This window comes from Gadus chalcogrammus, unplaced genomic scaffold (genome assembly GCF_026213295.1).
Source record: "Gadus chalcogrammus isolate NIFS_2021 unplaced genomic scaffold, NIFS_Gcha_1.0 GACHA090, whole genome shotgun sequence".
Classification (NCBI taxonomy): domain Eukaryota; kingdom Metazoa; phylum Chordata; class Actinopteri; order Gadiformes; family Gadidae; genus Gadus; species Gadus chalcogrammus.
Window position 1 is genome coordinate 21,132 of NW_026613525.1, and position 24,444 is coordinate 45,575.

The 24,444-nt window shown below is 44.7% G+C and overlaps 1 protein-coding gene across 1 annotated transcript; it reads left to right on the plus strand.

Moving 5' to 3' along the window:
• Positions 1–22,123: 22,123 nt before the first annotated feature.
• LOC130378610 (putative nuclease HARBI1) lies at positions 22,124–23,772 on the plus strand. Its single transcript, XM_056585323.1, has 4 exons — positions 22,124–22,766; positions 22,977–23,092; positions 23,209–23,320; positions 23,399–23,772. Exons 1-4 carry the CDS (start codon positions 22,334–22,336, stop codon positions 23,770–23,772), a joined length of 1,035 nt encoding a protein of 344 aa, XP_056441298.1. The 5' UTR covers positions 22,124–22,333.
• Positions 23,773–24,444: the final 672 nt, after the last annotated feature.

Consider the following 24,444-nt stretch of genomic DNA (forward strand, 5'->3'; position numbering starts at 1 on the left):
CTGATTTGGCTACATATTCAGACAATTTTGCTTATTGGGGATTTCAACATTCATGAATAACCCGTCTGATGCCCTTGCAAGGGTTTTTCTGTCCATTACAGATACGCTTGGCTTCAAACAGCTCGTCCAGCACCCACATCGGTGGAAACACGCTGGATCTCGTTCTGACCCGCGGTGTAGACATTTCACAGCTAGTGGTCTCTTCCTACACCTCAGCTTTATCAGACCACTTTTTGCTCACTTTCCAGGTGGTGGTATCCTGCCCCTGCGATGATCAGCAAGCTACTTTCAGCTGTCGCCGCATCACACCTGAACCATTACAGCTATGGCAGATAAGTTATCTGGTTCACTTGCACCTCTCTGTAACTATAGTGGTTCTGTGGAGTGCCTTACTGATGACCTCAACATTGCCTTGTCTGTTGCCATTGATTCAGTTGCTCCGTACGTAACGAAAAAACGAACATTGAAAAAACCAGCTCCTTGGTTTAATGCAGAAACGCGCATTTTGAAGCGAAACTGCAGGATCCTTGAACGCAAGTGGCGCTCGACTAAACTTGAGGTCTTTCATCTTGCATGGCATAATAGTCTGATCACCTATAAGGGTGCGCTGACTATCGCCAGGAACGCCTACTTTTCTAGTATCATTAATTTGAATAGAAATAATCCGAAGTTTCTTTTTGACACGGTGAGGAGTCTCACTCAGAAACAGAATCAGACTGTAGGCTCCTCGATCGTGGCAGGTGAATTTATGGATTTCTTTGAGAATAAGATTCAATCAATTAGAGAGGAAATTGATGCTTGCCGGGCGGCTAATCCTAACATTCTGTGGGGCAGGATGGGGTTCTGCCAAGTAGGATGGTGAACTCTGACGTAACTCTTTTGGAGTTTAAGGCAATTTCCTTGGTGGAACTTGAAAGGGTGATAAAGGCCCCAAAGCCAACAACTTGTATGTTGGATCCGCTCCCTTCCAGGGTTCTTAAGGAACTTCTTCCAACGTTGGGGCCTGTTATCCTCTCGCTTATGAATCTTTCGTTTTCAACAGGAATTGTTCCTTCCAATTTCAAGGCTGCGGTGTTAAAACCGCTACTCAAAAAGCCTGGCCTAGATCCTGAAATAGTCAGGAACTATCGGCCTATATCGAATCTGCCCTTCTTGTCCAAGGTACAGGAAAGGATTGTAGCAAAGCAAATTGTTGATTATCTGACGAGGAATAATCTCTTTGAACCTTTCCAGTCGGGGTTCAGGAATTTCCATTCAACTGAAACTGCTATTACAAGAGTTGTAAATGACATCCTTCTTGCTTGGATGAAATACAAGCACAATGCTTGTGATGTTGGATCTGAGCGCTGCGTTTGATACGATTGACCATAGCACTCTTCTTCACCGTCTTGAACACTATGTTGGTTTCGGGGTACGGCTCTGGTTGGCTTGAATCGTACCTCACAGATAGAACCCAATTTGTGCTTCATGAGGGTGCAGAATCAAAGCATTGTAAATTGGCGCTTTGGTGTACCACAAGGGTCGGTTCTTGGTCCATTGCTCTTTGCAATTTATATGCTTCCCCTCGGTGACGTTATCCGCGGCTTCGGAATTAGTTTCCATTGCTATGCGGATGACACCCAGCTCTACATTCCTGTAGATTCTGGGGACTCGGCCCAGATTCAAAGGGTTGAGTCCTGTCTGGCTGCTGTGAAGGGCTGGATGTCACAAAACTTCCTACAGCTTAATACTGGGAAGACAGAGTTGATGATTATCGGCTCGAAGCGGGACCGTGAAAAGTTTGAGGATGTCTCTCTGTGGTTGGATGGCTTCGCCATCCCACAGAGTGCATCCGTCAGAAATCTTGGTGTCATGTTTGACCCTCAATTATGCTTTGATCAGCATATAAGAAGTATAACTAGAATTGCCTTTTACCATCTGAGAAACATTGCAAGAATCAGACCAATGTTATCTGCAGTGGATGCAGAGACACTGATTCATGCGTTTGTCTCGTCAAGACTGGACTATTGCAATGCATTGTTCTCGGGATTACCGAACTCTACCACAAAAGGCCTACAGCTGGTACACAATGCGGCAGTTGGATTGCTGACCAGAACGAGAAAGTTTGATCATATTACACCTGTTCTCGCCTCTTTGCACTGGCTTCCAATAACTTTCAGATCAGACTTTAAGGTGCTATTGCTAACCTATAAAGCCTTGCATGGACTATCTCCATCGTACCTGAAGGACCTGATCATTCCTTATAGTCCTTCTCGGTCTCTCCGGTCTTCGGGAGCCGGCCTTCTTTCATTGCCGAAGGTTAAAAAGAAATCGGCTGGACAGAGAGCGTTTGCCTATCGAGCCCCCTTTTTATGGAATAGGCTGCCATCAGCGATCAGGGAAGCTGACTCTGTGGAGCTATTCAAAGGGAAGCTCAAAACGCATCTCTACAATCTTGCATTTGGAGTGTGAAAACAACAGATGCGAAGTGAAGACTACTCTGTTTGCTTGTTTTTTTGTTATTACATTATACATTCCCACTATGTACTTTTCCGTTCTAATTCACTATTCTGTTTGTTCTCGCGTGTTGCGGGTGCTGGACTGGATGCCTGGACTCTCCTCATGGATAATCGGCCAGAACCCCATCACCATTTTTTAAATGTTGTACATGTATTTACCTGTGTGTCAATTGTGGCACCCATTGCACTCCTGACCATCCCTGGAAGAAGGGATCCCCTACACTGCGTTTCTTCTCAAGATTTCTTCCTTGCTGATTCAAGGGAGTTTTTTCTTGCCCGTGTGGGGGCATGGGTAAAGGGGGGTGTCACAAATATTTGGCCTGTTAAGCCCTTTGAGACTGTAATGGTGATTAAGGGCTATACAAATAAAATTGAATTGAATTGAATTGAATGTATTCATAATATTGTTGTTGATGTTTTCATAACTTTATTGTTGAGGTGTGTGCATCTATGAATGTGTACATATGTGTATGTATGTATGTGTTCATATCTATGTATCTGTACACAGAGCGCAGGAGAACAGTACTAGTGATGATGATGATGAGGATGAAGAGCGGTTCAGCAGCTCATCATGTCTGGTTCTCCCTCAGATGCCTGTGACCTCACACTGGACCCCAACACGGCCCACAGACGACTCTCTCTGTCTGAGGACAACAGGAAGGTGACGTGGGTTGATGAGGACCAGTCGTATCCGGATCACCCAGAGAGATTTGACTCCCTGCCCCAGGTGTTGGGTAGAGAGGCTCTGACTGGCCGCTGTTACTGGGAGGTAGAGAGGGAAGGAGGTGTTTGTATAGGAGTGACATACAGAGGAATCACAAGGAGAGGACGAGGTGTTGACAGCGGGCTTGGGGCGAACAACAAGTCCTGGGTTCTTTATTGTTCTGATGATCGTTACACTGCCCGGTACAACGGTATACAGACAGCCCTCCCTCTCCCCCCCGCTGGGTCCACCAGAGTAGGAGTGTATCTGGACCGGCCTGCTGGCTCTCTGTCCTTCTACAGAGTGTCCCCAGGTGGAGGAGGGTCCTCAGACACACTGACACACCTCCACACCTTCTGGTCCTCCTTCACCCAGGAGGACCTCCTCCCGGGGGTGAGGGTAGGGGGGTGGGGGGGGGCCTCAGCCTCTCTGTGTCGGTTGTAGAAAAAGAGCGGGGGCAGCAGGAGCATCCCAGTCCTGGGGGGGCCGTTCTCGTGTCTGTCTGTCTCCGACTCAGTGAAAAAATGGGGGGGGGGGGGGGGGTCATAAAAAAGAAAAGTGCCGCCCCTCCGTGAAACACGCACACACACACGCACACACACACACACACACACACACACACACACACTCAAACACACACACATGCACACGCACACACACACACACTGAAAGGACTGATGACTCAGTGTCTCTGTGGCAGTTATAGTCTCTGTCTCTCTCTGTCTCTCTCTGTCTCTCTGTCTCTCTGTCTCTCTCTCTCTGTCTCTCTGTCTCTCTCTCTCTCTCTCTCTCTCTCTCTCTCGCTCGCTCGCTCTCTCTTCTTTAAAGTATAGCATGATAAACCATGAAAAGGCTTTTAAGATCTCCCATAGTTAGATAAGCACATTTATTATTTGAAATGTACATAAAATACATATTGATTATCAGACTTCACCAGTTTAAGTCTTAAGGGCTCTTATATCATCATTTTTGTCATAATCCTGATTTGCGACCTGATTTAAAGATATGTTTTATTCATAATAACCAAGATGTCTATGGGATAATGTTGCATGTTGTAAATGACTTTAAACTGAATCTTGATTTTTTGTTTTCTGTTGGGAAGCAAGCGGCCGCAGAACATGTTCAGTTATTAAAGATACGTGCTCAACTGTTGATGGTTTGTAAAGTCTGCTGCTTCTATTGTTTTAGTCTTTGTGTTTATTGTGTACATGTAAGGGACTATTTTTCTGTCTTACTTGTTAATGAAGCATAATTGTAATAAACAACTCAGTGGATCCAACTGAATGTTCTCGTGTGTTCAGCCGATGATTTCTCGTTTTATTAGTGAATAATGCTTCCATAAGTGCCTTAAGAATAATAAGATATTAATCAGAAATTATCAATAAAACAATAAATGTTATTCCGATTTTATTCTGGGACCGCCTCCCTGGGTTTTGGTTGGGGGGGGGGGGGGTGCCTCAGTATCTCTGTGTCGGTTGTAGAAAGAAACCACAGACATATGGCTGGACTCTCTCTCTCTCTCTCTCTCTCTCTCTCTCTCTCTCTCTCTCTCTCTCTCTCTCTCTCTCTCTCTCTCTGATTGAGTGCTGAGAGCGTGTGTGAATGAGCTGCGGAGCGATTGTGGTTTTTCTAACTTTCATCTCCATTTTTATTGGTAAACGGCGTTTAGTTTTATATCGCTAGTTTAAGTCACTGTGAATTCCTTTTTTATTCAATTTGGTGGTTAGTTGGGGTGGTGATTGGGTGTTTGTTGTCTCCGGCGTCTTGCCGGTCGGCGTGTGTGCACAGCCACCATGGTAAATGGAGACGACCTCTCCACTTTAACCAGGAAGCACGACATTAAAATGGGTCTGGGCTTCCAGTGTAGCGTGGAGGACGTTTGTTTGGCTGTGGGAGAAAGGTTCGGACAGGACCGAATTAAGTCGGCTGCTCGTATTAACGGCGCCGTGGTAATCTTCCTGGACCAGCTGGAGAAAGTGAACCGAGTCGTCGAGACAGGCATCACCGTCAACGAGATGTTTGTTCAGGTGCTGCCGCTGGCACAAACTGCTACTAGGGTAGTCCTGTCAAACGTCCCCCTTTCATTGCCGATGAGTTTCTCAGCAGAGCATTGTCCGGACACGGGAAGATTGCTTCCCCGGTTAAAAAAAGCATGTCTTGGAAATCGAATTTGCTGAAACACGTGGTGTCTCACCGTAGACAGCTGTATATGATACTGAACAATTGGAACGAGGAACTGAACCTCAGTTTCATTGTAAAGGTAGATGATTATGATTAGGTGATTTCTGCGACCTCGGCGGGAATGAAATGCTTTGTTTGTGGAGAGGAGGGGCACATGGTAAAAGCCTGCCCGGGACAAGGTGATCTGAATCCGGCTGGTCCGGCCGGGGGGGGTGCTGGTACCGGGGCGAGGCCACACGTCTTAGTTTTGTAGGTGATAATTACCCTAACTTTGTCTTTGTTTATTACATTTATTTTCTCAGAAATGGAAGCGTTGTACACTGAAGTGAATCATTACCTGAAGCTAAACAGATACCACAGCCTAACCGCCCTCAACCCAGAAGGCAGGAAGGGCTATATAAGGAAGGTCTCAAAGTCTCAAAGAGTGTCAAACGCATTTGAGACAGTTTATATGTAGTGCTCTGTAATAGCACTATTCCTTTGCTTTTTTACCTTCCAAGTACTGCCCAAAATATTTGCTTGTATTTGACCTATATTTGTAGCAATTCAATTTTCAGGCCTGAATAACATTAAAAGCTATTTAATAATTGATTACATGCAGAGTATTGATTATAACCCTATACTTTCCATTGAACAATTACCCATTACCATAAATTGACACATTTTATAATGTAATCAAATTCTCACACATGTGAGCGTGCTCACACACATGAGCGTGCTCACACACGAATGCTTTCAGACACACGTTTAAGTCAAATTCACTAGATTTCCTGAAGCTACTTGTTGTTGTCATAATGTTACCTACATACACATTCATAATTCAAGTAGGGTAGATGAGGAGCTGTATTATCGGCACCAAAACCATACGAGGTTGGTTGTGTGCACCAACGAGCGGGCTCGTGATGTCCTTGTGGAGTGCCACGACAACCTGGGCACTGGAGGTCATCCAGGGAGGCGCAGGACATTGGATGAGATCAGTGGCGGGCCGTATTATTAGGCAAACCAGGCATTTGCCTGGAGCCCCGGGCCCCATAGAAGGTTTGTGGGGCCCCCAAAATGCCCCAATGCATATATTTTCTCCCCATATTTATAATTTTTATAAAAATCTCTTCACAATAGTAGCATCGGGATGTCTAATTACTCATGTTTTGACGATCTTTCCGTGTGCACCCCCCTTCAGTCTGCACTACATGGACTATTCCATGTAGTGCGCACAATGAAGTCAAATTCAAAACAGTAAGCGGTAAGAGAGAGAGAGAGAAATCGAGTGAGACATAAATCGAGTGAAACATGAAGCGATCGTACGAAAGCGGGTCACATAAAAAGAAGAAGAAAGACCAAAGGCAGGACTTTCTTTCAAAGCTACCAAAGCTATCCAGCTTTTTTACAGCCACCGCAGTGTCAGCGGGACCGTCGGAGGATCAAGAGCAGCCGTCAACGTCGTTTGCTGTCACGTTACTGCTCCTTTCATTCCAAGTGGCTCTGGCTCAGCCAGCAGCGATGCTAATGACGTGTGTCAACAAACTGACGGAGATGATGCACAACTGGTAGTGAATATTTCTCACTCTCCTTCTTCCACTTCGGTTATTGAAATTGATGACAATGACGATAACAATGACTGCGAGACACATATTCCTGTGGATGACCCAGCACTCTGGCCCAAGCTGCTGTGTCTTGGGCAGGTGCACACATATTATTGTGGATGACCCAGCACTCTGGCCCAAGGGCCGCAGATTCACAAAAGCATACTATTACAGAGTAATGAAAAATGGTGAGAGGGTGAACAGGTCTTGGTTAGTCTACAGTGAAAGTGCAGACCGTGTTTTTTGCTTTTGTTGTTGCCTTTTTGGGAAACAAAAACAACTGAGTGAGGAAGGATTTAAAGACTGGAATAACCTTGCAATGCATCTAATCAACCATGAAAGGTCTGAAGAGCACAGGAAAAATACTGATAGCTGGAAGCAGCTATCAGTAGGTTTCCAGTAGTGGTTTCCAGTAGGTCACAGCAGATAGCTGCTGTGACCTACTGGAAACCCTCAGGTAAATGATGACATAAGGTTAACAGTCAGTGTAATGTGTCAACATAACGAATCTTATTGTTTTGTATGTTATTCTCAATTTTTAAATAGATAATTAACATTTGCATGAAAGAAGGATAGTGACTTCTGTTCATCCCTTGTATGGAGTATCTCATTATGCCATATTTTATGCGATATAAGGTACATTAGACCGGTAGATGCAGGGCCCCCCAAATGACTGTTCGCCTGGAGCCCCCAAAGGGCTAAGTTCGCCACTGGATGAGATCATGGCATCCTACCACTGGGCAACTTTGCGAGAGGATGTGAACAAATGGGTGAGTTTTGGGACTTTTTGAAAGGTGAGTTATGAAACTGAATTGAGATGGATTTATTTTAAATATTTTTATGACATTCTGTAGAAGTGTTTTAATCCTTATATTGCAACAAATGTACAGAGTAATTGTTTTTTTGCTTTGTCATGCTCATGAGTAGACCTTGATGGAACTTTACTTGACTGCTTTAAAGGTTGATGAATGTCCCCGCTGTCAGCAAGACTGGCACCTGTCCTTCATCCAATTGATGTTGGCAAGGCATGGAGTGTCCTTGGGGTTGGCCTAATTGGTCCCCTTCCCACTGCCGCAAAGGGCAAAAGGTAGCTTTTATGCATGGCTGTTGTATGCGTAACCACATTTAAAGATAGTCAATGCAAAAGATTTGGTCTAAAGGAAAACTAGTGACAGGGATGGAATGTCCATTAACGATTATTACTACATTTATAACATGCATTTTATGTTGCAGATTTATTCTGACAGCAACAGACCTTTTTACTAAGTGGGTTGTGGCAAAACCCCTGTGCACCAAAACAGCCGTTGGTGTCACGAAAAATTGTAAATATCCTCCTCGACTTCGGTCTGGTCGACAGGATTATTACGGACCAACGGCGGGAATTTGTGAATGAGGTACAGTTATGTTTGTAAAACAGTGTATGTGTGACATAGAATATTTCTCATTGAATCTAATCGTTCAAGTTAATTTACATAAACGAATGCATTGCAGCTCAACCATGGGGTGTTTGCAGCGCTCGGTGTGAAACCCTGCATTACCGCAGCCTGTCACCCCCAGGCCAATGAACAAGCAGAGAGGACAAACAAGACAATAAAGTCAGCCCTGGCCAAGTACTGTGGGGAAGAGCAGAATGACTGGGATATTTATCTGAGGGGAATTGTTGAGTATCAACACCTCAAAACAGGTAATATTAGGTAACGACTGCAAATGGAAACAATGTTCAACAACGACAGATTTTCAATAAAATACTGTATTCCCTTTTAATTAAGAGATCAACCAAGTTCACACCGTATTGTGCCCTTTTTGGGAGGCACCCTCGCTCCCCTGGGGTGATTAATTTAGAGAAGGATGGGGACTCTCTTACATCTGTCTGGGACTCAAGCGACGAGAAGCTTGAGGCACAAACTGCAGAAGTCGCAGATCTGCATGCAAAGGTGATGGTAAAATGGCAATATATATATATATATATATATAAATTACTCCTGAAATTAGGTTTTAAGAGACAATTACATTACAATCATTTCATATTTTTTTCAGATATACGAGAACATAAAAGTGGCCCAATTAAGGCAGAAGAAGGCCTTTGAACAGGCGAAGGGGAAGAAAATGAAGTCTTTCTTATTCAAAGATGGGGATGAGGACATTAAGGCCAACATGAGCGAGCAAGGGCGAAAAGGGGGCAAACTAGAAGGCAACTGGTCTGGGCCTTATGTAATTTCCACCTTGTCGTCCAAGGGTGGGGAAAGCTATGGAGCAGGTCATCCACCCGGACCAGACCTACTGTGTGCCCGGCAGGTCCATGGTGGACAATGTCCACCTCATTCGTGATGTTTTGGACGTCTCCAGCTTATTGGGTTTTAACTGTACGTCCACACCAGAAGCGAATTGAGCGACCAAATCGCCGGAAGTCATTCACTTTCTATGGGCAAGAGCGACCAAAGCGACCAAAGCGACCAACGCTACCAGCGGCCAAAGTTCAGCAACCAGAGCGTCAAAAAAAAGTTGGAAACTTTTTAACTTCATGCAAATGACTATGACGCGCTTCAGCGGCCAAACACTGACAGCCAATCGGAATGTAGACGCTCTTCGCTTGCGTGGATCCCAGGGAACATCGGCAGGCACTTTGGTTCCTACCTACCTTTATTCACTCACTGAACAAATTGTCGGCTGAAGTATTAATCGCGGCTGTAACTGGGCACCCGGTGTTGTACGACCCAACCCTTTTTCAGTTCAGAGATCGAAACGCCATAGTGGTTTGGATACCAAGTGATGATAAGCGGGAGTATTTATACATCTAGAACGTTCGTATTTAAGCGGGAATCATTTTCATTTGCTCTCCATGCCACCAATCTAACCAACCAATCGCGTGTAGCATGCTTTAAACAAAACCAAAAAAGTTTTTGAAATCGTCACATAAACAAACTAATCGACAAGACGAGGGATACATGACAAGGGATATATCTCTTGTCTTTTATCCCTCTATTCCCCACTATTCACGGAACCTGAGGTGAATAATTGTTAATTAAATAGTCTAGATAGATAGATAGCCTCGTCAAGTCTTTATTAATACCAAACGACACAAATCGTCGGGAATCCATTTAGGTGGTTCGGCCCACATAGGACAGTAGCCTACAAGACCACACAGAACAAGTCTCACTGGACATACACACAATACATCACATTAAAACTAGACACGCGTTGATAGATAGATATGTTTCATTATTTGCCTTGCGGAGCCAACCAGTCCTGTGCGCGTATGCAAATTAGCCATGTGCGCCAATGTCTATTTGTTTTGAGTGCGACGAATGAGTGCAGATCATGATTTGCAGATGCAGATTAGTGAAACATATTTTAATTAGCCTACTACAGCACGCAGGGTTTTTTGTTCTCGGTTGTAATTAGCCTACATTTTAGGAGTTGTTTTATATTGGGGGAATCACTGTCCTACTTGTTGTCGAAGCACTTTATCCAACAAGCAAAACCGTCTCGGCAATATGGCCAAAGTGTATGGGAGTTCACTCTTTGATATGGCTGTCTGTACTAAAAGCATACGGCTCCTTTAAATGCGTCTGCATAATTGAATTGTACGTCATGAGCGACTTGAGCGACCAAAGCAAACAGAAATATTCGCAGCGAAACTTTGTGAGCGACCAAAGCGCTTTGGTCGCTCCTGGTGTGGACGTACAGTAACACTGGTTTGATTTCTCTGGACCAGGAAAAGGCTTTTGAGCGCGTTGAACATAACTTTCTCTGGGAAGTTATGGAGATTTTTAGGTTCAGCGCTGGTTTTATAGCTAAGATCAAGGTGTTGTACAGTGAGGTTGAGACATAGGCGCCGGAACCTATGTGGCCGCGGGGCCAATGGCCACCCCACTTTTCGTGGAAAAATAAATATTGGGCCAAAAAATTACTAAGAAACGAAATAGTTTGATTGAGTTGTTGCGTGTGGCCATGACTCACTCACTCAGACATTCAATCACTGTGCTGTGCCTAAACCCCCATGTCTTTGCTTTCTCATCAGGCTGGCACTAAGGCTGACACACCTGCAGCAAATCTGAGATCGCTACCGCCCAATTACCAGCCTGCTGTATAAAGCCAACAAAGGCAGTTGCTTGGGGAGGACAGACCCGGCAACACCTTAGTCCCACAGTACGAGTTGTTAAATAGCCTTTTCTTTCTGTAATCTTTGATCGAGGCCTGGGGATGGCCGGCGGTCCTACTTTTCCGTTTAGTTCTTAGTTTATAATTTGGTTTTGTAAGGCAGGGAGGGGGGCCAGCCTCGACGTCCCTATAGGGGGGTGGCCTGGTCCCCCCTCCATTTTGCTGAGTTTGTCCGGCATCTCCAGGTCCCTTTTGGTTTGCAGACTTCTTTATTTGGTAAAGTATTCATACTGCATTTCAGCTGTGGTTTCATTTGGTTAATAAAACCTGTTAAAACATCTTATTTGATGGTGTCCTTCCTTTATGTTGGGGTCTCCAATTCGAGCCACTGGGTATCTTATTCAGTTGTTTGGAGGCCGTAACAGAGTCTAAAACGTTCTCAACGATCAGCCAATCAGAGTACTGCAGCAGGTAGCAATCGGGTTGCCATGGCCCATGGGTAAACATATGAGCACCGCCATACAAGTTAAATAACGATCGATGTAGGCTTCAATATCATGCAAGCACTTTGTTTTCTTTTTCAATTCAATTCAATTGCATGCTTTGGGGGGGGGGGTTTGTATTCCGTCTGCGCAAGGCACCTTCTCAACAAGCAGGTGTGCGCCTGCAGCCAGAGGGGGCACCAAAATACCTATTCCCCACACAATGTTATGTAGTACTTCATGGATAACCGCTACGCAGCGCGATTTTTTTTTTACTGCTCGTGGCACCCCCCATGTGTTTTGGCGCCCCCCACAAATATGCCGCCCCGGGCGGTTGCCTGGTTCACCCGTACCTAGAACCGCCACTGTTCATAAGCATTCCACTGTGTGATCATCCCTGCTGCATATGCCCTTACACATTGTTGAAATCATCTGCTGGATGCTTTATTCTTTCTATGTGGCTTTTAGTTAATGATCGGGCTATAATAAGACCATGTTGGTGTAGCCGGTCTGGCTCTGCGTTGTGTGTTGTGAAATGGAGTAGGACACAGGGACTTGGTGTGTCAGTTTAGCCGAACTGTGGCGACAGGGGAGTATTTATTTCTGCATGAAATAAATGCCCAAATAATGCAGCAGCATTACTATACAGGACACTGCAGCACGTCAGTCTGAAATGGCGGGAAACCAACAATGAACAGGCCGCAGTCACTGTGTGTGTAGTCTGGCTGAACGGAAGTGGACAGCGTCTATTGCCTAGCGTCGGATTTGGCCGCGACTCCTCCCCTTCCGGTTGCTCCCCCTCAAACTCGGAAACTAGGCAGTATGGCGAGTTTTGAAGAGGACTTTGACGGCTGTTACGCCCCAGTCTAGGGGTGCCTAGGGCCTAACATGAATGAGCCCTCGTCTTCCCCAACTCCCAAGTAGCCACAACCCAAATCATAATTTGTGTGAAGGAAAGATTTATTTATGCAAGCTAGTAAATAAACCTATAGATATACAAAATAAACTTCAGGGCGGACCAAGGCCAAAATAACAAATAACACAATCCTATCTTGAAAGTAAGAAAATAGCCTTAAGAAAACAAACTACAAATCTTACCTCCCTATCTAAGTAAAACAAGAGAAAACACCGTAAACAAAACTGGCAGTCCACCCTTACGATCACACACGTTAACTATCAACTAGTATGTAATGTCCCACAAGACAGAACGACAGTGTGGCCGGTTGGGAGAGGAAGAGGACGGGGGAAAAGCCGGCTGCCCACAGACGGCTGCCATCTTGGCTCCTTTGTAGTGGTTGGTTCCCGGCTGCAGCCAACCACAGGCCAGGGCTCGAACCTTGTCCACCAATCATCTCCGCGTCCTGGCACACTCATTTATGCATGTCAGGAGAAAGAGAAAAAGGCACAGGGCACACAAGCACACAGCAGACCGAACAGAAGAATGACCATAGTCATAACAACGGCGCTGTAAAGTTGGCATGTTTGGCTCTTTCCGTCGAAAATTGCAAAGCACTGCAAAAGATTGGCTTACAGCATTTGCTGAGGAAGAAAGATGTTATATTTTGCATGGACACCGCTGCTGCTTCCCGGGCTTAGCCCCGCCCTAGACGATTGTGATTGGTTTAAAGAAATAAAATAGACGGCTCGAGGTAGCGTGGCTCCAGACCATTCTACTTGCAGTAGTTTGGTCTGGCTTTGACTACTGTGTGTTTGTCCTCAAGTGCTGCTCAACAGTAGGCTAGATAAATAGTTCTCTAAAACACTCAAAACTCTTGCAAAACAAATACACAGTAACACATGAGCAACACCAACAAGCACAGAATCAAACCATAACTCTATCTCACCGTTTACACTGGTTATTTTCTCTTTAACAACTTTAGAACAGAAAGCTGCACAGAGCAGAGGAAAAACACTCACCTCCTCACAGCATTAAAACAACAAGTGAGGAATGGCGAGCGCAACGCAGGAAGATGACGTCACAACCGAGACTTCAAAATAAAATAACAAAAGCTCCCAAACAAACTATTTACAGAAAAGATCACAAAACAAAAATAAATGAAACATGAGGGAATTTTGGTGGAATGCATACATCTTATGTACCTGCTACAACAAGTGGATGAAGCGCCCATCCAACTCACAGCCATACACTGGCAAGGTGAGGTGCTGTGGTAGAAATTAACCTTACATTCGATGTTAAACTATGATTATTATTAGGCCTACATATCATATATATACTTTAATGGTGGAGAAGAGCTTTTCACCTTTAACCTAGATGTTGTGTGCCGTGTGACACCAGAGAGTGGGTCCAGGACATTCTCACCTGATGGGCCATGTGACACATCAGTCAGAGAGTCCAGTCTACTCCCATTTTGATGTACTCTCTGAAGACAATGCTTACATTCACACGTGTGCATCATCTCTGTTTGTATAAGGATAATATATGTTCTAAGGTCACATTGGGATTCAGAAGACATGGGGTATGCTGACATCCACACAGTATGACCCTGATGGGAAATTCTATATTTGATGAAAGTCCAACTTTGTATTGTGTAAAATTCGGGGATATAAGGAGCTGTCTGGGATTCATTCAGTAGTGTGTATTCGAGGATACCATTCGGCTTTGTTGTCTCTCGTTTGCGGGTGGCAATAAACTCTTCATCTATACTTGACCTGGACTCCCCGATTCCTCTTGCTTTTAGCTAGTTGAAGTGAATTAGATAAGTTGTTATTATTAATTCTACAACAGTGCAAGCGGGCCTTGACCAGGACGTTCGTCTTGGCGTGCTGGTAGAAGTGCCCATTGGCACGCCAGTGACATGGTGTCACCGCTTGGTGATCTGCGCAAAGAAGAACGGCAGGCCACGACGCACCGTAGATTTCCAAGCACTGAACAATCATGCGCTGCGTGAGACCGATTTATTTGGCATTTATTCATACCGATATCCATTTGTTAGTGCATTGAGATGTATTTGTGAGAAGAGAGTAATTTATATATAAATCACAAAATACATTTGTGAATCCTTCTCTGTGCAGTCATTATTAATGAGACTGTTCTGACCCCATACCCTCTTGGATAGTTTACATTTAATTTAAACGTGTCCTCAATAGGCTACGTTAAACATTGATAACACATTATTGTCATTAAGGTATAGGTCTACCTCTCGGGGAAACCTACGTTTGATTGTAATTTTAATAGTCCTACGTTATATCAACATGTCACAAGAGGCAACCCAGTCGCCAAAAGCATACGTTGACAGTGTACGTTTTCGTGAACACCGGATTACGTCGTATTTCAACGTAAAATAGCGTGTTATACCTACAGCATCCGCGCGTAGCGCTGTTGAGGCACCTGAAGAAAGCACAACCAACAAGGTTATAAAATACATAAATTCCTGGTTATATACAATACATAAATTATAATTATTTGGAAACTTCCCATCGCTGCCAGTACGGCGAAGGCTTAAAAATGGAGTCGCGGGTGTAAACCTCAAAGGCGCAGGTCACGTTTTTTTTGGGTAGGCCTACTTTCAAAACCCACCGCAGAAGCAGTTGGGGTATAATATGTATTTTATACTCTTTATGAAAACTCAGTCAGAACTATAAAACACCAGAGGATGGGCGGGGTTGGGCAGTTGACACACACTCACACACACACACACACACACACACACACACACACACACACACACACACACACACACACACACACACACACACACACACACACACACACACACACCAGACACACACACACACACACGCGCGCACACACAATGCATTTTGCTGCTACAACAACAAAAAAAACAGAAGAAAAAGTTCCCTAAAATATTATTACTTTCCAAACATTGGCCTAAATGTAACATATTTTTATTTGGGCTGCTTCTAGGACATTTTGGGTGGATTTTGAGCGATTTGTGGGCAGGACGTTTTTTGCAGGACCTGGCAACCCTGCGCTGTTACCCGAGGTGCTAAAATGCTCCGAACAGTGGCGGCTGGTGATCAAAAATGTTGGTGGGGCACAACAATAGACAGGGGGTCTGGGGTCTGGGGTCCCCCCCCCCCCCATCATTTTTTTTGAATTTAATAGATTTGAGTTCCTCTATTCTGGTACATTTTGGGGATGGCCACTACCTATTTACCTAGGCTACTATTCATTCAGATTCATACTCTCAATTGCAGGGCCTGGACAAGCTTACACTGCATATACAGACCTACTTTATGGCCATTCCCCCAGCCATTGCTATTTGACCTATTGTTGTTATTCTGATATTGAGACAAATCATGATCACTGTCTTATAGTGTCAATTTTTTGTGAGTCCGAATGTCTACTTCAAATGCAGTTAGAAATAGCACAGTATAATACATTTTGTCTTACAAGAAAGTTGTTTCATATCTGGCTGTAGGTGAGTTTGGTAACTAAGATTCCTAGTGTTTAGAATTACGATTGCTTGCTCCAACTTTCCATCTGTTACTGCAGTGTGATTTAGGCCTGTGCTGTGATTTAGGCTAGCTATTAGCGTCAGCTGTAGCGTCAGGACCCAGCAAACGAAGACCCGGGAAACAAAGACTAAGGGAGTCTCTCTGTGGGACTCAAGACCCGGGGAAAAAATACTCAGGGAGTCTCTCTGTGGGAGTCAAGACCCGGGAAACAAAGACTAAGGGAGTCTCTCTGTGGGAGTCAAGACCCGGGAAACAAAGACCAAGGGAGTCTCTCTGTGGGAGTCAAGACCCGGGAAACAAAGACCAAGGGAGTCTCTCTGTGGGAGTCAAGACCCGGGAAACAAAGACGAAGGGAGTCTCTCTGTGGGAGTCAAGACCCGGGAAACAAAGACTAAGGGAGTCTCTCTGTGGGAGTCAAGACCCGGGAAACAAAGACTAAGGGAGTCTCTCTGTGGGAGTCAAGACTCGGGAAACAAAGACTAAGGGAGTCTCTCTGTGGCTATTGTAGCTACGTGTCATACTTCACTCATTGTCAGGATTTCCACTCGTTCACGGCGTTACCATGGCTCCTCTGCTCGGCGCAGTAACAGCACCTGGACAGCTGCCCATCACCTGAGGCTTAACCTCAACAAAACCGAGCTCCTCCTAATCCCAGGGAAAGATTGCCCACACATGGACTTACTGGTCACCGTTGTGAACATCACTGTATCTCCTTCTCCAACTGCCAGAAACCTCGGTGTGGTATTGGACAATCAGTTATGCTGCACCGCAAACATCATTGCGGTGGCCCGATCCTGCAGATTTGCACTTTACAACATCCGCAGAATCCGGCCCCCTTCCTTCCTCCTTCCTCCCTTCCTCACAAGGGAAGCAGCTCAGCTTTTAGTCCAATCACTGGTCATCTCCCGCTTTGACTACTGCAACTCACTCCTAGCTGGACTTCCTGCCTCTGCGATTAAACCTTTGCAGCGCATCCAGAATGCGGCAGCGCGCCTCGTGTTCAACCTACCGAAGTTCTCCCATGTGACCCCCCTTTTCCGGGACCTTCACTGGCTCCCTGTAGTAGCTCGCATCAAATTTAAGACGATGGTACTGGCATACAAGGCAGTCGATGGAACTGCCCCTGCCTACCTCCAAGCATTGCTAAAGCCACACACCCCAGCTCGATCCCTCCGCTCAACTACCTCAGCTGGACGTCTGGTACCGCCATCGCTAAGAGCTAGCAGAGTCCACCTCGACTCTGCATAGCCTCCCTCTCCCTTCTGGCCACCATTGTACACTGTATTGTATTGTGTTGTATTGTATTGTATTGTATTATAGTACTTACCTGTGTAGCAACTGCAGTAGCTGCTATCATTGATATAACACAGGGAATTGGTTAGCCTGGCGATTGTTGTACTTGGACTTGGTTCTATGAACATCCTTTCTGTACCGACAGCGATATATGGTTGCACTTCTTATGACAAATGTACTTATTGTAAGTCGCTTTGGATAAAAGCGTCTGCTAAATGCCCTAAATGTAAAAGTAAATATGGGACAGTTGCTTAATTTTGTCTATATGCTACAGGCCGAAAGACTAAATTAATATGTAACTTACTTGCTCCTTTTAAGTATAACATTGCTTGGGGAGTCCAATTCCTCCACTGAAAAGGGTGGAAAGTGCTTACAACTCTCGCTAGTTAGCGATCTATCTCTTCTCTACATGTAGTTGTGTTGCGCGAATGCTGCTGAGGGAGGTAGCCTATTTGATTGATTCGCTGAATTGTCCAATCATTTGGTGTTAACAAAAAAGAAAAGCGATACCATTGGCCTCGGGTCACACTGGTGCGACCCGAGGGAGATTTTTCTTGCGCCAATGAAAAGCTGTCTCTGCTTGATAGACAGCAAAAAGTTGGCGAGCTTACATTGACTTCAACGTGGCCGGCGCCCCTGTCTTAGAGGAGGGCTTTATTTTAAATGACCAATAACTAGCCTAGCCCAAATCATTTACGTTCAGACGCATTTAAATGGTTGCTGGCAGTGACAAGTATATCACACAATTAAACGAGGATAAACGCTACGTATTTTTGTTGATTTATTTCGTATTGATAAAAGTTGGTTAATAGTTAATATTTCACGGAGGGGCGGCGCCCTAGCGCCCTCTATTGACCCAGCGCCACTGGCTCCGAAACAGATCTGGATCCATGGCCAAAAAGACTTGTATCCCCCCCCCCCCCTTTCAATAAATACTATGGCAGAATAAAGAATAAATTCATGCATTATCATTCAACTTGAACATGTGTTTTTACAGTATAGCGTGGTGGAGGGGTGACGTATGTTGGCCAACCCGGAAGTGAGCGTCGCCCTGGGTTCCCTTGACAACAAGCCAACGGGTTTTTTCCATTGGATTATTACAGAATATTTTTAATAAAAGCTACATGGTCTAAATATTCGAGGCTAACTAGATAATTGTATATTTATATGTATAATATATATATATATATATAATATATATATATATTAATCTTAAATTAATTCAATTTTAAACCAATGCATTTCAATGGGGAGATTGTTTTCGACTTCAGAAGGGCTGCGCAGTGCACGCTCTCGCCCCCCATATCGTTTTATTTCTCACAGTTTAGACTTGTAATCAATATGTTTCTTTTGTGTTCAACGTGACTCCCTGAATGTTTTTTGTCACTGTCAGGTGGCTAGTAGGCCTAGGCTATAACGTCACTCTCATAATGTATGTTATCACAGCCAAAAGCTGTGTGCGCCTCCAGACGATATTATGAATCTAAATAAATAAAATAAATAGTAATAGCATATCGAAATAGTATTTGTGAGGGGGGGAGAGGGAGAGGGAGACGGGAGGGAGAGGGATATGGGGGGAGAGAGAGAGAGAGAGAGAGAGAGAGAGAGAGAGAGAGAGAGAGAGAGAGAGAGAGAGAGAGAGAGAGAGAGAGAGAGAGAGAGAGAGAGAGAGACGGGAAGAGAGAGACGGGAAGAGAGAGACGGGAAGAGAGAGACGGGAAGAGAGAGACGGGAAGAGAGAGACGGGAAGAGAGAGACGGGAAGAGAGAGAGAGAGACGGGAAGAGAGAGAGAGAGACGGGAAGAGAGAGAGAGAGAGAGAGAGAGAGAGACAGAGAGAGACAGAGAGAGAGAGACGGGGGGAGAGACAGAGACAGAGAGAGAGAGGGACGGGGAAAGAGAGAGAGAGAGAGACAGAGAGTGTGTCCGGCTGTCTGTCTGTGGTTTCTTTCTACAACCGACACAGACACTGAGGCACCCCCCCCCCCAACCAAAACCCAGGGAGGAGGTCCCAGAATAAAATCGGAATAAAATGTATTTTATTTTTTTGAATTTCTGATTAATATATTATTATTCTTAAGGCACTTATGGAAGCATTATTCATTAATAAAACGAGAAATCATCGGCTGAACAAACGAGAACATTCAGTTGGATCCACTGAGTTGTTTATTACAATTATGCTTCATTAACTAAAAATAAATTTTCCCCTACATGTACACAATAAACACGAGGACTAAAACAATAGAAGCAGCAGACTTTACAAATCATCAACAGGTGAGCAAGTATCTTTAATAACTGAACATGTTCTGCGGCCGCTTGCTTCCCAACAGAAAACAAAAAATCAAGATTCAGTTTAAAGTCATTTACAACATGCAACATTATCCCATAAACATCTCGGTTATTATGAATAAAACATAACATCTGCTTTAAATCTGGTCGCAAATCAGGATTATGACAAAAATGATGATATAAGAGCCCTTAAGACTTAAACTGGTGAAGTCTGAAAATATATAAAGGTTGACCATCAATAGGTATTTTATGTACATTTCAAATAATAAATGTGCTTATCTAACTATGGGAGATCTTAAAAGTCTTTTCATGGTTTATCATTCTATACCAGAAGAGAGAGAGAGAGAGAGAGAGAGAGAGAGAGAGAGAGAGAGAGAGAGAGAGAGAGAGAGAGAGAGAGAGAGAGAGAGAGAGAGAGAGAGAGAGAGAGAGAGAGAGAGAGAGAGAGAGAGAGAGAGAGAGAGAGACTAACTGCCAGAGTGACACTGAGTCGTCATTCCTCTCAGTGTGTATGTGTATGTGTTTTTATGTAGGTTTGTTTTTGTGTGTGTGCACGTGTGTGTGTTTCTGTGTGTGAGTGTGGGTGTGTGTCGGTGTGTTTTTGTGTGTGTGTATGAATATGTGTGTGTGTGTGTATGTGTTTGCATGCGTATGTGTGTGTGTGTGTGTTTGTGTGCGTACAAAGTGCCCCCCCTTCCCTTCCACCCTCCACCCCCTCTACCCCTCCACCCCTCCATTCCTCCACCCTCCTCTACCCCTCCACCATCCCCCCTCCACCCCTCCACCCTCCAGCCTCCTCCCCTCCCTCCACTCCCTCCACCCCTGAGGCACCCCGCAGACCCCCCCCCCCATTTCTCTACAACTGAGGGACCACCGGGACGCCCCCCAGAACCCCGGGAGGCTCCTGCTGTCCCCCGCTCTCTTTCTACAACCGACACAGAGACGCTGAGGACCTCCCTGGGTTGTGCATCCTCCCCCCTCCGTTCAACCTCCACCCTACCCCCAACCCTGGGAGGAGGTCCTCCTGGGTGAAGGAGGACCAGAAGGTGTGGAGGTGTGTCAGTGTGTCTGAGGACCCTCCTCCACCTGAGGACACTCTGTAGAAGGACAGAGAGCCAGCAGGCCGGTCCAGATACACTCCTACTCTGGTGGAGCCAGCGGGGCGGAGAGGGAGGTCTGTCTCTATACCGTTGTACCGGGCAGAGTAACGACCATCATCACAATAAAGACTCCAGGACTTGTTGTTCCCTCCAAGACTGCTGCCTGCTCCTCTTCTTCTGATTCCTCTGTATGTCACTCCTATATAAACCTGTCCTTCGCTTTCTACCTCCCAGTAACAGCGGCCAGTCAGAGCCTCTCTACCCAACACCTGGGACTGGGAGTCAAATCTGTCTGGGTGATCCGGATACAACTGGTCCACTCCAACCCACGTCACATTCCTGTTGTCCTCAGACAGAGAGAGTTCTCTGTGGGCCGTGTTGGGGTCCAGTGTGAGGTCACAGGCATCTGAGGGAGAACCAGACATGATGAGCTGCTGAACACACATAAATACACTTACGTCATCATTCATTATGTAATGTAACGTAATTTTTTTTTACATTTATTTGTAAAGCACATAAGTAACTAGAAATGCATTTCCTGCAGAAAATAAGGTGAGTGCTGTAGTGCAAAGTGAGGTTGGAAATATTTTTTAATAAAGCCACACAGATTAAGACATAAAGAAACGTTAAATGGCTTAAATCAAAAGGGATTTGAACAAAAGTCCAACCGTCTAAATGGAGTAAACAATGTACACATGCACACACGTACACACGTAATTTCACTCAGTAAGTATACGTATGAATACGTATGTGTACATATGTTTACGTTATGTGTACGTATGTATGAGTTTGTTTAGCTATGTGTACGTATACGTATCTAAGTGTACGTATGAATAAATATGTATGTGTATGTTTGTATTAGGATACGTATGTATACTATGCATGTATTCGTATGTATACTTTGTATGTGTACTTATGCATTTGTATGTATGAACGTGTATGAATGAGTACATTTTTATGTACAATTAATATCTTGAAAATTAAGAAGTATTGGTTAGATATTTCTTATGAGCGATCAGCTCATCATGCTTTTGATGTATAATATGTGTATATAGTTTAAATATTTGGGGAGAAAATGCAGTTTATACATTTTCCTTGCTTTCAATTGTTTTGATTGGGACAGCCACTCACACGCATGGGATTTTTAAGTAACTTTAATCTTATTTATTTTTTTTACTTTATGTACTATTGCTTGGAAAAGCTATAGCACACAATTCCACAATTCCACTATAGTACCTGTCATCCGATTTTTTTTTGCCTTTCTATGTTAATGTTTGAAGAGTTATAGAGCGATAGCGACCAAAAAAAGTGTCTGAGAGAATAATAAGTATATGCAAGAGAATAGTACTTGCTCTGCTTGCAGCAGTGCAAGGTGCATCTCTGCCTTCAGCTCAGCCTTAAGTGATGGCCCATCAAGGGGAGGGCCCCTCCCCCCCTGCACCTGGGCCCTGTACCACGAAGCTCGCTTAGAGGGTTAGCGAGTATGTTGAGCTCCAAGCCTGGGTTAGTTGTACCACGAAAGTCGATCTCTTTTAGCGTCGCTGTATCACCATGGTGACTTATGCTCGCAACCAAACCTGGTCGGGACCAGTTTTTCGGCTTAGTCTAGCCGGAGATCGGCTGCTTAAATCGGCGTGCGCAGCTTCCTAGCCCCTCCTCCGACAATGGCGTCACCATTTTTGGGTGTTACCGTGGACCTCGGCGCACGTATCGTACAGGCGTCTCTCCGGAGACAGAGGGTTTTTCAGGACAGAACTGATCCCCTGGCATTTTCTGACCAAATTCTTTATGAGAGATACAGATTCTCAGCAGAGGGTATTCGTTATCTGATCGACCTTGTTGGACCGTATGTAGGCAATGTGACACAAAGAAGCCGTGCACTTACTGTTGCGCAGTGTGTCTGTGTTTCCCTGCGATTCTTTGCCACGGGCACATATTTACATGCAGTTGGTGATGCGGAACGTATTGGCAAAAATACGGTGTGCCGTGCCATACACAAGGTTGTAGCTGCGCTCAATATTTTGCTCCATAGGTTCGTGGCGTTTCCCAGCTTCTTGCCAAGTCAAATTGTCAAGGAAGGATTTTACACACTTTCAGGTAAAATAAAAGCTCCTGAGTGGAGGTAGCGCGTCAGTCTTGAATTTCTGCGTGCGGGATATTCGGCTCCCAAGTGATGTGCATTTATGTGTAGCTTAAAATGTCCCAATTCTTATGCCATATGGAATAGGACTTACCGTATTCACAAGGTTACGGAATAATGCCCTGTGTACACGTTTGCATTTGTAACATTCTACATAATCCCTTTAGGATTCCCCAAACTGATTGGAGCTATTGACTGTACCCATGTCCCCATCACTGGACCTTTAGGGGAACATGAGGCTGACTTTGTGAACAGAAAGTCAACCCATAGCCTCAATGTGCAGGTAAAGTAGGCCTATTGGGCTATAGACCTATATGGGTAGTGAAATTGCAGGTAGCCTACTAAAACTGTTATATGCTTCATAATGGCCAACTATTGTAACAAAAATGCCGTTTTCAGATGACTTGTGACCATCAACTCATGGTTACCAGTGTGGATGCCAAATGGCCTGGCTCGGTCCATGACTCCCGTATTTTTCGGGAGTCAAGTCTTTGCCGACAGTTTCAGGAAGGTGTGGCGCAATAGCCTACACAAGATCACTAACTGTAAATGTCGATTAAGGCACTGATCACATTTTTCTTTCTGATAGGCCGTTATGATGGAATTCTTGTTGGGGACAGAGGGTATGCCTGCATGCCATTCTTAATGACACCATACGGCGACCAACAGAGTGAATCGGAGGCACGGTTCAACAGGGCCTTAAGCACATGCCGGGTGAGGATAGAGATGACCTTTGGAATTCTCAAGGCCCGCTGGAACTGCCTCCGTGGTTTGAGGGTCAAGCCGGAGAGAGGAAGCCAAATCATCACGGCATGTGTGGTGCTCCACAATATTGCATCAATTCGGAAAGAGAGAGCCCCACATGTGCCATTGGTGGCAGATGATGTGGTGGACCCCATCACGGTGGATCATCCCACAGGAACGGCGGTCAGACGGGCCATCACTAACCAGTTTTTTGGTTAGTTTTTTTGTTTCGTTTCCCTCTTTGAAGGATGTTTTTTTTTTTTTTTTTTAGGGCTGGGCAAGTCAACGCGTTAAGTACGCGATTTATTTAACGGAATTATTCCAAATGGACGCACGTTCTCTTTTGGAGCCTTTTTTTTTTTTCCCCATTTAGATTTTCCAAGGTCTTGCCCACAGAATGTCAACATATCAGCAATGATTTTCGTTTAGTTTCACTGACTATACATTCAATTACACTTGCAGGGTCCTGCCTTTACAATTCCCTAATCTGTGGTGTTCAGTAAATGTCAAATTCAACCCACACTGGGTGAAACTCTCTAGATCACTTGGTCTAGTTTTGCTTATTAAGTAGGCTACATTTGGTATGAATGTTAATGTGTCATTCCATTTGATAATCTCATAACTTCATTGTGACTTTTGTTCAATAAATACAATGGACGGAAAAACATTTGCTCTTGTTCAATTATTTATTTGCCGTCGCATCGCCATGCAGTTGCTGTGAAAGTAGGAAAAATGACATTATTTCAGTAGTCAGTCGAGCTTCACCAAAGAAAATCTAATAAATAGCCTACCCTCTCGAGGAGCTGGATCTCGATCTTCAATTTTTTTTTCAACAACACTTTGATGTCGTTGTCCAGCTCCAAGTTGCGCTTGTACAGCGCCCTTATAGTG